The sequence below is a fragment of the Chrysochloris asiatica genome, unplaced genomic scaffold, assembly GCF_000296735.1.
Source record: "Chrysochloris asiatica unplaced genomic scaffold, ChrAsi1.0 scaffold00055, whole genome shotgun sequence".
In the NCBI taxonomy this organism is placed as follows: Eukaryota; Metazoa; Chordata; class Mammalia; order Afrosoricida; family Chrysochloridae; genus Chrysochloris; species Chrysochloris asiatica.
In genome coordinates this window covers 4,590,474-4,605,358 of record NW_006408573.1, presented here as the reverse complement: position 1 = coordinate 4,605,358, position 14,885 = coordinate 4,590,474, and the positions used below count along the sequence as shown (strand labels likewise).

Here is a 14,885-nt window from a genome sequence, read left to right as displayed (position 1 = left end):
GACATTCTTCAAAGAGATGGAAAAAGCAATTACAAACTTTATATGGAAAGGAAAGAGACCCAGGATAAGCAAAGCACTGCTTAAGAATAAGAATAAGGTTGGAGGCCTGTCACTCCCCTACTTTAAAATATACTACATGGCTACAGTGGTCAAAACAGCTTGGTACTGGTACAATGGAAGGTACATAGATCAATGGAACAGAATCAACAATCCAAAAATTAACGCATCTACATACAGCCAATTGATCTTCGGCAAAACACCAAAATATGTCCCATGGGGAGAGGATAGTCTCTTCAACAGATGGTGCTGGCAGAACAGGAAAATGATATGCATAAGTCTGAAACAAGACTTTCACCTCACGCCTTATACAAAAACCAACTCAACATGGATTAAGGACCTAAATGTGAATCCCAGAATTATGAAGGTCATCAATGAAAAATTCGGGACAAACGTGAAGGCACTAATACCTACTGCTGAAGATCAAAGAACACAGCCTTCAGTTTGGGTCGTAACGCAATGTAAAGAAAACAGAAGTCCTCACCGCTGGATCAATAAACAACATTATGATAAACGGAGAAAAGACTGAAGTTGTCTAAGACTTCATTTTACTTGTATCCACTATCAACACTCATGGAATCAGCAGTCAAAAAATGAAAAGACGTAGTGCATTGAGCAAATCTGGTGCACAAGATCTCTTTAAAGTGTTCAAGAGCAACAGTGTCAGATTGAGGAGTAAAGTGTGCCTGACCCAAGCGGTGGTATTTTCAATAGCCTCATGTATATATGAAAGTTGGACAGTGAATAAGGAAGACCATAGAAGAATTGAGGCATTTGAATTATGATGTTGGAGTAAAATAATTTTTAAAACCATGGACTGCCATTTGTACTGGAAAAAGTATAGTCAGATAGCTCCTTGGAAGCCAGGAAGAGGAGACTTTGTCTCTCATATTTTGGACATATCAGGAGGGACCAGTCCCTGGAGAAAAACATCATGCTTGATAAAATGGAGGGTCAGTGAAAAAGAGGAAGATCCCCAATGAGATGGATTGCTTGCAGTAATGGGTTCAAAGGTAACAAAGTTTGTGAGGATGGCATGGAAGCGGGCAGTGCTTTATTCTGTCACGTATGTTGTTGTTAAGTACCGTGGAGTCGGTTCTGACTCATAGTACCCTTCACAGGGTTTCCGAGGCTGCAAATCTTTATGGGAGCAGAAAGCCTCATCTTTCTCCAGCGGAACAGCTGGTAGTTTCAAACTGCCGACCTCGAGGTTAGCAGCCCAATTCGTAACCACTATACTACCAGAGTCATCAAGGTCATTTTAAATCAGAAATGATTGGACGGCACCTAACAACAACAATCCTCAAGTTCAATGATCTTTCTTCTGCCATTTCCAATGTGATACTAAGCCTATCCACTGAATTTCTTCTTTCATATGTAATGATTTTCAGTTTTAGAATTACCATTTAGCTTTTTTTTACAATTTCAACTTGTTGTTGTTGTCAGGTGCCATCGAGTCGGAACCGACTCATAGCGACCCCATGTACAGCAGAATGAAACAATGCCCGATCCTGGGCCAACCTCACTACCACTGCCACACTTGAGTCCATCAATGATGCCACCTGGCCGATCCATCTCGTTGGGGGTCTTCCTCTTTTTCTCTGACCCTCCACCCTACCCAGCATGACATCCTTCTCCAACAATTGTCCAAAGTAGGAGAGACGAAGCTTAGCCATCCTGGCCTCCAAGGAGCACTCTGGTTGCACTTCTTCCAATTTCAATTACTCTGCTAAAATTCCAACATCTAGGTCTTTCCTGGGTCTGTTTTTATTGACTACTTTTTCTCTTGTAAATAGGTCACAGTTCCCTATTTCTATTAGTTTTTATAATCTGTTGGCTATTTTGAAGGATAAACTGCAAATACTATGGATTCTGCTGACTTTTGTTTGTGCTTAGTTATCATTGTGATTTGTGACCACCTTATGCAGCTAGATAAACTTGAGTTATCTTCAACTTGTGAAAGTTTGGTCTTACACTTTGTTACAGAAAGCCTAATTCCAGGGCAAAGGTTTTTCTAAGATATTATGGAGTCCTGGAGTGGCACTGTGGGTTAATGCGCTGGACTAAAAGGTAGGTTTGAACTGCAAAGTCAGTGGTTCAAGCTCACCAGTCGCTCCCTGGAAACCCTATACAGGGTCTCTATGGGTTGGAACTGACTCCATGGCACTTAACAACAACATGGAGTCCTTGTGTGGTGCTGTGGGTTAATACACTGGACTGCAAAGTTGGTTTGAACCACAAGGTCGGTGGTTCAAGTTCACCAGCCGCTCCTCAGAAATCCCATACAGGGTCGCTATTGGGCAGAACTGACTCGATGGCACTTAACAACAACAATCTTTCCAAGGATTCAATGTAAAGCCTGGGATATTTATGAAAGCTTTCTAACTTCCTGGGATTCTAACTTTGTCTGGTATGGTGCCTGGTAGTTAAAACTTTAAATGAGCATGGCCCCTTTTTCTTTTGTTTACCAAAAATTACCACAGTGCTTCCCACATATTACTCACTCAACAAGTATTTTTGGTATGAATGGGTGAACCCACAAATACAACCACTCATTTCAGTTCCATACTCCATTGAGGAAATGAACACTAGGCTATTTTTGTTATGCCACTCCTGGTAAGGTGCAGTAGGATAAACATTGGGCTGCTAACCACAAGGTCGGCAGTTCAAACCCACCACCAGCAGCTCCTCAGAAACCCTATACAGGGTCGTTATGAGTCAGAACTGACCCAACGGGACTTAACAACAACATCAACTGAGTAGTGGAACTTTAAACAACAAAAAAAGAAGAAGAAGAAAATGGGGAGGTAAAGGCACTCAACTCTATACTAAGATACAAGAGTGACAAAAGTCTGTAATAAAGACCTCGGTCATCATCATCAAGATTAAATTTAGTCTGGATTAATCATATCACTTATATTTAAAATAAAAATATATACATCTTACAAACCAGATTAACACAAACAATTGTGCTTTTCAACCATACCCAGTCAGTACTTCCCTTTACATGCATCATTCAAGCCATTGAATGATCTATGTAAATGATCATTAAAAATGAAACCTCTTTGGTATCTTTGGTCTATATAACTTTTTTTTTTTTTAATTACTCAGACCATGTTGTTCAATCCCATTCTACCCAAACAGTAAATTTTAAGTTGTTATTGTTAAGCGCTGTTGAGTCAATTCCAACCCATAGTGACCCTGTATAGGGTTTCCAAAGTTTGGTGAGCTTGAACCGCCAACCTTGCAGTTCAAACAGCTTTGCAGCCTGGCACATTAACCCACAGTGCCACACCAGGGCTCAACAACCAACTGCACAACATAACTATTAATATTAAGATGAACATAAGATAAAAGATACATTGTATTTCACTTAATTTTAACCTTCCTTTGAGACATTATTATTTCAATTTAATTCTAGATGAGGAAAGTGAAGCTCAGAGAAATGATCTGACTTGACCAAAGTAACAAACTAGTAAATGGTTGAGTTCAACTCAGTCTTTTGACTAAAGCCAGTGATCTTTCCATTATACTATAGTTCTCATGCTTATTTGAAAGTGATCTGTAAACAACAATAGGCCATTCTATTAAAAAAATCTTAATGACTTAGCCGATGTCCAGTATATTATTTATAAACATTCATCCTCCCTCCATAATATGAAGCTAAGCAGATGGGCATATTTTCATTTTAGTATGACTGATTTGGCTAAATCCAATTAAATTCATATTCAGATTATATTTATTCTCAAATTATGGTCAATAGATTTAGAACAGTTTCAAGTGTTAGATACAAAGGGAACATCTCTCCTTTTAAATACACTGAAGAACAAATTTTGAAACTCTTCGTTTTTTTTTAAGAGAACTCTTCCTCTTCCTCTCTTATATCCTTCCTCCTCTAGCCATTCACCCTACTGTTATTCTGACCGCCCACTTCCCTGTGGTTTTTATTCAGCCCACTGCTCCACTCTAGGGAGCAATGATGTGAGTACATTCAACCAGTCTGTGCAAAATTGGCACTACTTCAAATCCAAATAGAGCAATGTGTGAGCTGGACAAGAAGATATTAAAAAAAAAAAAACTTTTTTTTTTCTTTCTATGCAGAACCCACAGGGATAGACTATCTGTTCTCTAGTCACGAATTTCACCAAAGAGGAAGTCAAAGTTTGAGAGTAACAGCTTTTGGGGGAAGAAGAAAACAACAACAAGAGATCTTTGCAAGAAAAAACCGGAAACTTCCTGTATGGATTGAGCTATTTTTAACAGTGGAGAAAGTCTGGGCGGTAACCTCTCATCCTAGAATTTACAAGGTTCTGGGTGGAGACTGATATAGAACCAACAACTACAGAACACCTTAAATGGACTCACAGAGGTTCCCCTTTCCTGGGTCCCGATCTCCTACTCAGCTGGATTGTCCAGCGCTAAACTCTCCCCCTTCTCTCTTTTCCCATCCCAGACTGACTCCTTCCCTATCCTTCCCCGGGACAAGGAAAGGCATCCCCAAACCAAGGAGGTCTTTCTTTGTGGTAGGTTTGCTTCCTACTGCACTCTCACAAGTTCAAGTTCAAGTTCCTCTCATAGATTCGGTGCCCTTTCCCAGGCATGGAAGTCTCTTCAGCCCTGTCCCACACCCGTATCTGTGCATCCTCCCAAGTGCCCTTAATCCTTGGATCCGCGCCGCCCTTTAACGCCCCCTCTCTCTGATCCACACGTGTTCTCAGGCCCACGCCCCCCTCCGGCCGCCTCGCTCTCAGCCCCACGACCCTCACCTGGAGCCTGCTCGCCACGCCGATCTGCGTCTGCTGCACGAATGGGTTGGGCACCGGCGGCGGGAAGAAGGACGCCTGGCGAGGCACCATGGGCGGCCGCAGCCCCGCATCTCCGACGCCCGCGCCGGGCACCGTGGCCGCCACGGCCGCCGCTTCGGCACATCGGTTCATGGCTGAGCCAGAGTTCGGGCCGACCGAACGAGTGACGTGGAGCGCGGGAGAGAGAGTCACAACCGAGCTGGAGCTGGGACCACGAAGGCGTCGGATCCCCCGGGGAAACCCAGCTTGGGGCGCTGCTCGGGGACCTCTGCGCAGGCGCCAGAGTTACCTAGATGCCAGGCTGAGCTGGCCCCGCCCACGGGCGCTGACTTCACCCCAGGCTCCAGCCTCACCCCCGGAGCGCTAACCCCAACCTTTTGGTTACCTGGCTCTTCTTACTTTGCTAATATAGCTCTGCCCCATGGATGTGGATGCCTTTCTATTAGAACAATCATCCTAAGAATACCTGGGTATCCCCATCAGTCCAATGAGAAGCAGGTGAAGCTGAATTCTACTTTATAAACGAACCACCGACCATCTAGTGGATTCTGACTCATAGCCACCCCTACATAGGGTTTTGAAGGCTGCAAATCTTTATGGGTGCAGAAAGCCTCCTCTTTCTCCCACAGAGGGGCTGGTGGATTTGAACTGCTACACCTTGTCTCAGGAATTGCCTAGATCTTCTTGCTGAGGTCTCTGTCTGCCACTTCTTTTCCTCTGTCCTTCCCTCCTCCTGGATTTAGACAGAAACCTTTGATGGTGGGTGAAAGTCTCAGAGCAGCAGAGAGGCTGGACCAAAGGCCAGAGTTTTTGCCTTCGTAGGACGTTAGCCATACCACCTAACACTGTCTTTATTCCTCATTCCTCAGTTTTTGCGCCCCACCCCCCTCCCCTGCAATTCAAGCCATTTGACATGGAATCAACTTGGATTCACGGTGATCTCATGTGTCAGTGTAGAATTAGGCCCATAGAGTTTCAAATGGCCGCTTTTGTGGAGTAGATCATCGTGCATTCCTTCTGAGGACCTCTGGCTGAACTTCACTGCCAAGCTTTTAGTTAGCTGTCAGGCAAGTTAAATCATTTGCATTACCCACAGGCAAGTACTCTTCAAACTACAGCCCTTATAAAACTTCACTTTTCCATCACTGCAACTGAAAAAATAGAAAGCCCTATAAAGTGGACTTATGAGCCCAATGGAGTCCTGGTATGGTGCTGTAAGATAAGCACTGGACTGCAAGGTCAGTTAGTGGTTCAGTGCTTATCCTTCAGAGCCATAGTGGAGGTGTTTTATACCAACCTAGTGGGTGCTTTTGGAGTCCTGGTGTGGTACTGTAGGATAAGCACTGGACTGCAATATCAACTTGAACTATAAGGTCAGTGGTTCAAATCCACCAGCCACTCCTTGGAAACCCTATATAGGGTAGTTATAAGTCAGAACCAACTCAACAGCACCAACCACCACCAGACTTTAGGACTCACGCAACTTAAAAATGGGTTGTTCCATTAACTAACATATTGAGGGTTTTATCTGTTTGATTTCCAGTGTGTGTTTTAGTTTTGCTTAAACCACTTTGAGTTCAGTCACCATCCTTTATAGCTAAGAGTGTTGACTAGTATAGAAATTGGTACCAGGAGTGGAATTGTCTCACTCAATATGAACTATGAGTGATGAGATGATGTTCCAAAGGAATATTGAACTATTACCCGAAAAAGGCAAAAACAACAGATGCTTTCCACACCGGATGGGGAACCTGGCTCCGAAAGGGGAAATTACTTGGGCTGTGGTTCCATTTCACCCTGGGGAAATTTCAAGGGCCTGTCTTGTCATGAGTGGGGGAGGGGACTCAGGGGTTATCCCAGGATCTAAGAGCAGCTGGTCAAGCCCTAACCGTGGCTGACTATCAGAGGATGGAGGTAGTGACAAACACTCATTACTGGTTAAGTCTGTTCACTGGGCAGGCTAGAGGCTGAGTCTGGGTCCCAGGACAGCTGCTTGTCCAATGTAGTCTCATAATCTCCTAAACCAACCAAACCATGGTGTGACCTTAACCTTTCGGAGCTTGTTTCTTCATCTAGGAACTGGGAGAAGAGTAATTCCTACACTAAAGGGTTGTGACCACCTGGCTGTGTGCCAAGTTGGTTCCAACTTAGAGGGACCCCACATATGCTTCCCAAAGCTGCAAATCTTTACTGGAGTGAAATGTGTCATCTTTTTCCCTTGGAGCACCTATGTACTCAAACTGTCAATCTTGTGGTTAGCAGTGCAATGCACAGCCCACTATGCCACAAGAGATCACGTTGTGGTGCTGTCATCGATTTCTGAGGAGCAGCTTGGTGAGTTCGAACAACTGATCCTGTGGTTTACATTCCCGTGCTGATCCTACAGAGCTACAACAGAATTCATAAATGCATGTGCAGTATTTATAGACTGCCCAGGAGAAATCATACCTTTTAGTTGTGTTGTAGAACATATGGGTTTTCTTTCAGCGTAGCAAAGGACCTTGTTTTGGGGTGCTGTGAGTCGATTCTATCTCATAGTGACACGATATGAGAGTAGAACTGGCGTTTACTTGGCCATAATCTACGGAAGCAGAGTAACTGAGTGGGTTTAGTTAGTATGCAAGCACTTAACCGTTGCTTCTTGCAGAGACCCTTACTAATAGTGTATTAAAGCCATGGCATGGAGTCCTGGTGTGGCGCTGCAGGAAAATGTGCTGGACCTCAAGGTCAGTTTGAACTCAGAGTTGGTGGTTCAAACCCACCAACTGCTCCTTGGAAATCTATACAGGGTCGCTATGGGTCAGAACCGACTTGATGGCACTTTACAACCACAATAAAGTCATGAGATAAACTTCCTCAAGGACGTGAGCAGACCTTTGTAACTTCAGTCTGATACTTGCACAGCTTTATCTAGGGTACTAAAGGACATGAGCCAGTGAGCAGGACACAGAAAATGAATCTAAACCCATTGACTGAAGTCATCTCCAGAGTCCTGTCCACTCTTCACCCCCATCTGTACCAGAGCTGGAAGGAGTCTTTAAAAAACGGCTATGCTATAATTCTCAGTTCAGAACCCTCAGAATTCCACGAGGGGTTAGTGGTGTGCCGTCTGGGTGGCTGGGGTCACGGAGCTCATATTTTAATAGAAGCTATGTTTGGAGTCCTGGTGTGGCGCTGTGGATTAATGCGCCAGACTGCAAAGCCGTTTGAACTGCAAGGTCAAGCTCACCAGCTACTCCTTGGAAACCCTATACAGGGTCGCTATGGGTTGGAACCGACTCAATGGCACTTAACAAATGTCTGGAGAGCAAGCACTCCTTTCTCCCCTAGGTATACTGACTTTGGGTGTCTTTCGTAATGGAGACAGGGAATGGTGTTGGTGATGGGTCATGGGCTGAAGCTCCTCCTCTTGGTCACCCATTTGCCTTGACTTGGGCTCTGTTACCTAATAGCTATGGGACCCTGGGGACATCACTGCTCTTTTAAGTTTTCTCATCTAAAAAATTCTGTTGAAACGACCTCCCTCTTTAGGTGAAATAAAGTGATCCCATAAAGTGTGTGGCACAGAAGGAGCACCCTTTTAACAGGAGAGGATGGGCTAGGGGAGGAGGACAGTTTCCAGTGAGGTGACGCTGACTCATGTTGACTACATGTGTAGTCAGATAGTCTGTGCTCCATACGGTTTTCAGTGGTTGCATTCTGAGAAGTAAACCTCTAGGTCTTCCTTCCCAGTCACCTTTGGGCAGATTCAAACCACCAACCTTTTGGCTAGTGGACAAGTGCATTATCATTTGCACCATACAGGGACTCCTTATTAACGGGGAAGGGGTGTTATGGTTGCTGGGTATTGTTATTAATAGAAGCATTAGAATCAGTGTTGTTGGGAACAAAGAACTGAGATAGAGATAGAGATAGAGAGAGAGAGAGAGAGAGAGAGAGGGAGGGAGGGAGGGAGGGAGGGAGAGAAACATCTTGTTCTGGACTCCACAGCTCAAGTAACTGAAATGCTAATTGTCTGGGGGGGGGGGTCTTTCCCCACAGCAGAGGGGTTCCAGCTCACCTACCCTGATCGCTTTCTGGTAGCTCTGACCTTCTCAGCAGAGGTCACACTGTGCTTGCAAGGAAGCAGAGATGCAGCCCTTTCCGATTTTCTTTAGTGAATAGGCCTGTAGGCCCTCTTTACGTTTTGCGAAAACAGCTGGCAGAGGCGGCCACTCAAATAGTGTCTTTATTCATCCTTGTTGACATTTCCCATGGGGAATTGTTGAAGGGAGAGAAGGGAAGGGCTTAGTAAGAGTCATGGCTTGGTCTTCCTTCATCCAGTGGAGGAAGTGATGGGGTAGGGAACCAATGTCATATGGGCTGAAATGCATGGGGCAGTGACTTCAGACGACCTGAGTCCTCCTGTCAGGAAATGCACATTCCCAAGTGGAAAAACAAAAAGGTCAAAATAAAAAAAGTGCACATAAAGCAAACAGCTAATGTCTGGAAGGTCCTAAGGCACAGCCAGCAGTAAGAAGCCAGGTGTCTGGGGTGGCCACCTGGCCATGCCCCTAACCCACTGTCCCATGCCAGGCCAGGCTGTCGGGCCACCAGTGGCCTCTTGAGACAGTCTCTGTTGTCTCCAAGAGTGCTGAGAGCCACAGAAAGTTGTGGAGAGAAAAGACCCGGATGTGGGGGGAGCACCAGGGCAGCCCAAGGCAGGGCTGCGTTGACAATATCAAAGCATCTCTTTGGGGTGGGTCTAGAGGGCTGGGAGGATTGAAGGGAGAAGGAGAACTGGAATGGGTCTAGTCAGCATCTTTCCTTGGGCCTGGGGTGGGGCTGCGCTCCTGAATCTTAAATTACCAGGTGGAGGTGAGAATGCTGATTAGCTACAGAGCTGGAGGTGGGGTTGCCAGGCCCAGCAGGGTCCTTCCCTGAGGCCTGCAGGAGCCACCCGCCAGCTCAGCAGCCCAGCCAGTCAGACTTGATGCTTCCAAACTTGACACTCTTCAGACTTTGGTTCTCCAGCTTCAAGTAATAGGATCCCTTGAAGAAGTAGCTGTGACCTAAGACAGAGAAAGGAGAGTGGTTGTGAGCACCCCATCTTTAGGAAGCCTGGTGCACGCAGGGCTCCTGGGAGCTTCGAATGTCTGCCTGGCATAGGGAAGAAGATTTCAAACTAGAGGGAAGCCCTCTGGGGCTGGATGAGGGGCAATAACAGCAAAGTAACTTCTTGCAAGTTACTGATTCCTCTGTTCTAAAATGAGAGTAAAGCTATCAGCTTTGTAAGGCTTGTGGTAGGGATTAAAGTAGATTATGCATGCTGATGGTAATAATAGTACCAGCACTCCATTTAGCACAAGTACCTGATGTATATCAGTGTGGTGAACCCAGGCGCTTAGACCCAAAGATAAGTTTCATCTGACTTATCTGGTGCTATCCAGTTGGTTCCATTCTTGAACTGCCCAACAGTGTGGTGCTGTAGGATAAACACTTACTTGACTGTTAAACATGAGGTTGGTGGTTCAAACCCACCAGCCACTCCTTGGAAACCCTACAGGGCAGTTATGAGTCAGAACTGACTCGACGGCACTTAACAACCACAGCAACAATCTTTCAGAAGCAGATCGCAACATCCTTTTCCCACGGAGCAACTGGGGGATTCAACACAGCCTAATGCTTAATCACTGAGCTACCAGGCCAACAGTATTTGGTTTACAGTTTTTTGTTGTTGTTTTACTCTATTTTAATTCTGAGAAAGTTGCTAACATGTAAACATCTGGAAATTTCACATGACAATACAGAATTCTGGCTTCTCATTTAAAGCAGCTAGAATAGCTAACAATGCTGGGCCCACCTTCTTGCAAAGATGCACCAAACAGAAGCCGAGAAGAAACATCCCCTGTGGATGTGCTCTCTGGTTCACCACAGACACCACCATTCCCTACTGTTTGTCTCTACCTGCTTCATTCATTTGTGATATGTGCCTGGCCTCTTGAGGATTTGGAATTTATGACTCTTGTAAATGGATTCCTGGTGTGGTGGTGTGGGTTAATGCGCCTGCAAAGCCATTTGAACTGCAAGGTCGGTGGTTCAAGCTCACCAGCTGCTCCTCAGAAACCACATACAGGGTGGCTATGGGTTGGAATAGACTTGACGACACTTATCAACAATTGTTGTTAAAGGAGTCCTGGTGTGGTGCTGTGGGCTAATGCGCTGGGCTGCAAAGTCGTTTGAACCATAAAGTCGGTGGTTCAAGCTCACCAGCTGCTCCTTGGAAACCTTATACGGGGGGTCACTATAAGTTGGAAATGACTCGACAGCACTCAACAACAACGACAAATTGTTGTTAAACTGCCACTCGTCTGTCTGTCAGTTTGTTGTACTCTGGAGGCTTGAGTGTTGCTGTGATTTTGGAAGCTATGCTACCATTATTTTAAATAGAATTTAAAACGAACAATTGTTATTAAATACCATCAAGCTGGTTCCAAGGAGTGAGTGGCTGGTGGGTTTGAACTGTCAACCTTGCAGTTAGTAGTCCAGTGCTTACCCGACGACAGTGCCACACCAGGACTCCTGTTACACCTAAAATGAGCCCTTGTGGGCTAGGCGTTGGGCTGCTAACTGAAGGTCAGTGGTTCAAATCCACCAGGCACTCCTCAGGAGAAAGATGAGGCTGTCAGCTCCTGTAAAGATTTAGTCTTGGAAACCCTATGCATCTCAGTTGTCATGAGTCAGACTCAACTCGATGGCAATGAGTTTGATGTTCCGGTTTTTGACATACATAATCTTATTTACTTCTTTTAAAATATGGCACATTATAAATAATCATTAAGGTTTATTATTAAAGATAATCCTTTATATAGTCCCAAGATTATACATTGAATTTTTCTGAATGCTGTATAGCTACTGGAGGTCAAGGCTCTATCTTTAACATTTGATATGGGCTTAAAAATATTTGTGGAACTTAATTGAATTCTCCTCTAAAAAAGCCAAAAACCAGACTCATTTCCAGATTCCTTAAGAACTCACAGAAAGGATGTGGCCCTCAACTTCCAAATTTGATCCTTCACGGATACTGGCTCTGCTTTATTTAACAAGGACTACGAGTCCTGGTGTGGCGCTGTGGGATAATGCGCCAGACTGCAAAGCTGTTTGAACTGTGCGGTTGGCAGTTCAAGCTTACCAGTCACTCCTTGGAAACCCTATACAGGGTCGCTGTGGGTCGGAACCCACTTGATGGCACTTCATAACAACAACAGGAGCAAACTGAGTTAAGTGGGTAATCTTTGCAATATCAGCAAAAGAGCACAACAAAGTTTGTTCTGTCTCAAGTAGAGACATCCTTCTGCTGATCCTTCAGCTAATAGGAGGAGGCAGTCACCAAGCCGCCTGTGGAATCAAAAAGGCCAGAGTTAAACACCAGAATGAATCCAGGGCATGCGGCCCATGTTCTCGCCCCTGCAGGCCTCCTCCTGCCCTCCCCCTCTCTGGCTCTAGGCCCAGCATCTGTGAGGGGCCTTTCTGGGTCTTACTGCCTGGAGCTGGGCCGAGGAGTAGAGGTCAGGGGCTGGACCGCTGCCCAGCACCCAGCTAAAGGGGCCGGCTTGTTTTTCTGGGACTGCTACAGCTTTCCGCACACAATGAGGGAGTGTGTGCTTGTGAGGAGCCAGGCCCTGGCTGGAGGAGGGGAGTCCTAGAAAGAGGAGAGAGGTCTGGGTAGCTTACCTCCACCTGGCAGATCCAAAACGGCGTCCAGATTATCAGGGATGGCGTTCCAGGCATCTGCGATGAGTTTAGGGAAGCCAGGATCCATCTTCTTCTTCACTTCATTGTATCTGCAAGGAAATGGACATGGTGAGACAGAGGCCTCTCTAAAGGCCATTCCTCAATGTCTGGCATGGGGGTGGTCCAGCAGATGGGTACTGGGTAGATTTGGAAGCCAGATCTGGGTCTGAGTCCCAGCTTGACCACTTAGTAATTTTGATTGTGCATGTGACTTTGGACAATCACATCAAAACAATCTTGCAACAACAGCTCACATTTAGGGAAGGCTTTCAACATGCCAGGCAGTGTGTTAAGCACTTTCTCATTCTTTGACATTCCTATGACCTGATATTATCATAATGCCATTTTACAGAGCAGAGTCCTAGAAAGGAACCCAGTTTCCAAGTACTAGTGCAAGTCAGACCTGTCTGGCTCTAGGGCAGCCATGCTACCCACGCCTCAGTTTTACCAGTTGTAAAATGGGGTTATTGCATGAATTAAAAAAGTTAGGAGATAGATAAATAACTGCTGTCAAGTCAACTCCAGTAGAATGAAATGCTGCCCAGTCATAATTGTCAGTTCATTTCAGTCCACTGTTGTGCCCATCTATCGCTCCAAAGGTCTCCCTCGGCCTCACTGAGCTCCTACCTCACCAAGCATGTCCTGATGATGTCTCCGCAGCAAATGAGTTGAACCATATTCTGTAGTGATCTATAAGGTTTTCACTGGCTCACTTTCGGAAGTAGATCACGCAGACTTTCTTTTCTTGCAAATTAAATGAAAATAGTATGTGCACAGTACCTAACCCATGCCTAGCCCTTAGTATGAGGAGAGATTTCAGGAATGTTAGTTTCCTTACAGACTTTGATCCCAGACTAGAACCCAAGGGGCAGGGTCCTTCTTCTCCATCACTCTCACTGTGGTTTCTTCATCTGTTGAGTACAGCCCTGTTCTGCTGACTCCTAGAAAACCATCATGACTGGGAAAATGACGTCATGATGCAGGGGTGTGTGTGACTCTACCAGGTCTATTAGTCACAGGGTGGACCAGCTGCCACCTCAGTCCCGGCTACAGCTCTCAAGTTTGTGTAGGGATCCTGCACCCCTCCCTTACTTCCGGCTAATACCTTGGGCGTGAGCTAGCATGTTCCTCTCCCTGGCTAGCAATCCTTATACCTGTGGTTTTTTTTTTAGAGACCTGTTTAAATGTTGCTGTTATTTTTCATACTTTTGCTTTTCCACTTCTTCTATTTGTCAGTCTATAAATATTTAATGTTGTTGTTAAGCGCTCTCCAGTCAGTTTTGACCCACAGCTATCCTATATAGGGTTTCCAAGGAGCAGCTGGTAAGTTTGAACCACTGACTCTGCAGTTCAAACCAACTCTGCAGTCCAGCCCATGAGCCCACAGAGCCACATGAAATCAAACGACGCATCGCATTAGACAAATGTGCTGCAGAAGACCTCTTTATAGTGTCCAAGAGCAAAGATGTCACTTTGAGGAATAAGGTGCGCCTGGTTATTGAAAATACCCAGCCATGGTATTTTCAATAACCTCATATGCATGTGAAAGTTGGACAGTGAGTAAGGAAGACCATAGAAGAATTGATGCATTTGAGTTACGGTGTTGGAGAAGAGTACTTAAAGTAGCTCGGATTGCCAGAAAAACAAACCAATCTGTGTTGGAAGAAGTACAGCCAGAATGTGACTTATAAGCCAGGATGGCCAGACTTCGTCTCCCATACTTCGGACATATTATCAGGATGAGCCAGTCCCTGGAGAAGGCCATCATGCTTGGTAAAATGGAGTCAGCCAGTGGAAGTCAATGAGATGATTTCTCACAGTGACAACAGCAGTGGGCTCAGTGTCATCTGTGAGGATGGCACATGACCAGGCAGTGCTTACTGCTGTTGCGCACAGGCTCACGATGAATCGGAACCGACTCAATGGCAAACAGCAATATGCCTGCGGAATCATGGTGAGCAAGATAAAGTCTGCCCTTGTGGAGCTGATTTTCTAGATAACTGTGCTTGATCCCGTTCTCATAGTTGGCTCTGAACTCCAGCGACAGTCCCCCCTGCCCTCCATGAGCTCCCTGCCATGCCCCTCACCCTTAGCCCTAGCTGTAGCATAAGACTTTTCTTACAAAATCTACCACACTTCTTCATGAAGTGAGTCACCACCAAATTCAAGATCCCCAGCTCAAAACCCAACACTCCCACCCATGTCACCACCACTGAACCCTCAAACTACACTCCTAGAGTTCTCATGGTT

General features: G+C 45.5%; 2 protein-coding genes across 2 annotated transcripts in view; both read right to left on the bottom strand.

Moving 5' to 3' along the window:
• LPCAT2 (lysophosphatidylcholine acyltransferase 2) overlaps positions 1 to 5,061 on the bottom strand; it is a 133,743-nt gene extending 128,682 nt beyond the window's left edge. Inside the window, exon 1 of the mRNA XM_006863526.1 lies at positions 4,824 to 5,061. Coding sequence (XP_006863588.1) covers positions 4,824 to 4,994 — 171 coding nt within the window. The 5' untranslated portion in view covers positions 4,995 to 5,061. The remainder of the gene's footprint in view (positions 1 to 4,823) is intronic.
• A 4,724-nt stretch (positions 5,062 to 9,785) lies between these two features.
• MMP2 (matrix metallopeptidase 2 (gelatinase A, 72kDa gelatinase, 72kDa type IV collagenase)) overlaps positions 9,786 to 14,885 on the bottom strand; it is a 29,787-nt gene continuing 24,687 nt past the window's right edge. The window contains exons 12-13 of the mRNA XM_006863524.1: positions 12,576 to 12,685; positions 9,786 to 9,913 (exon numbers count right to left, since the gene is read on the bottom strand). Of these exons, the coding sequence (XP_006863586.1) occupies positions 9,810 to 9,913; positions 12,576 to 12,685 (214 nt within the window). The 3' untranslated portion in view covers positions 9,786 to 9,809. The remainder of the gene's footprint in view (positions 9,914 to 12,575; positions 12,686 to 14,885) is intronic.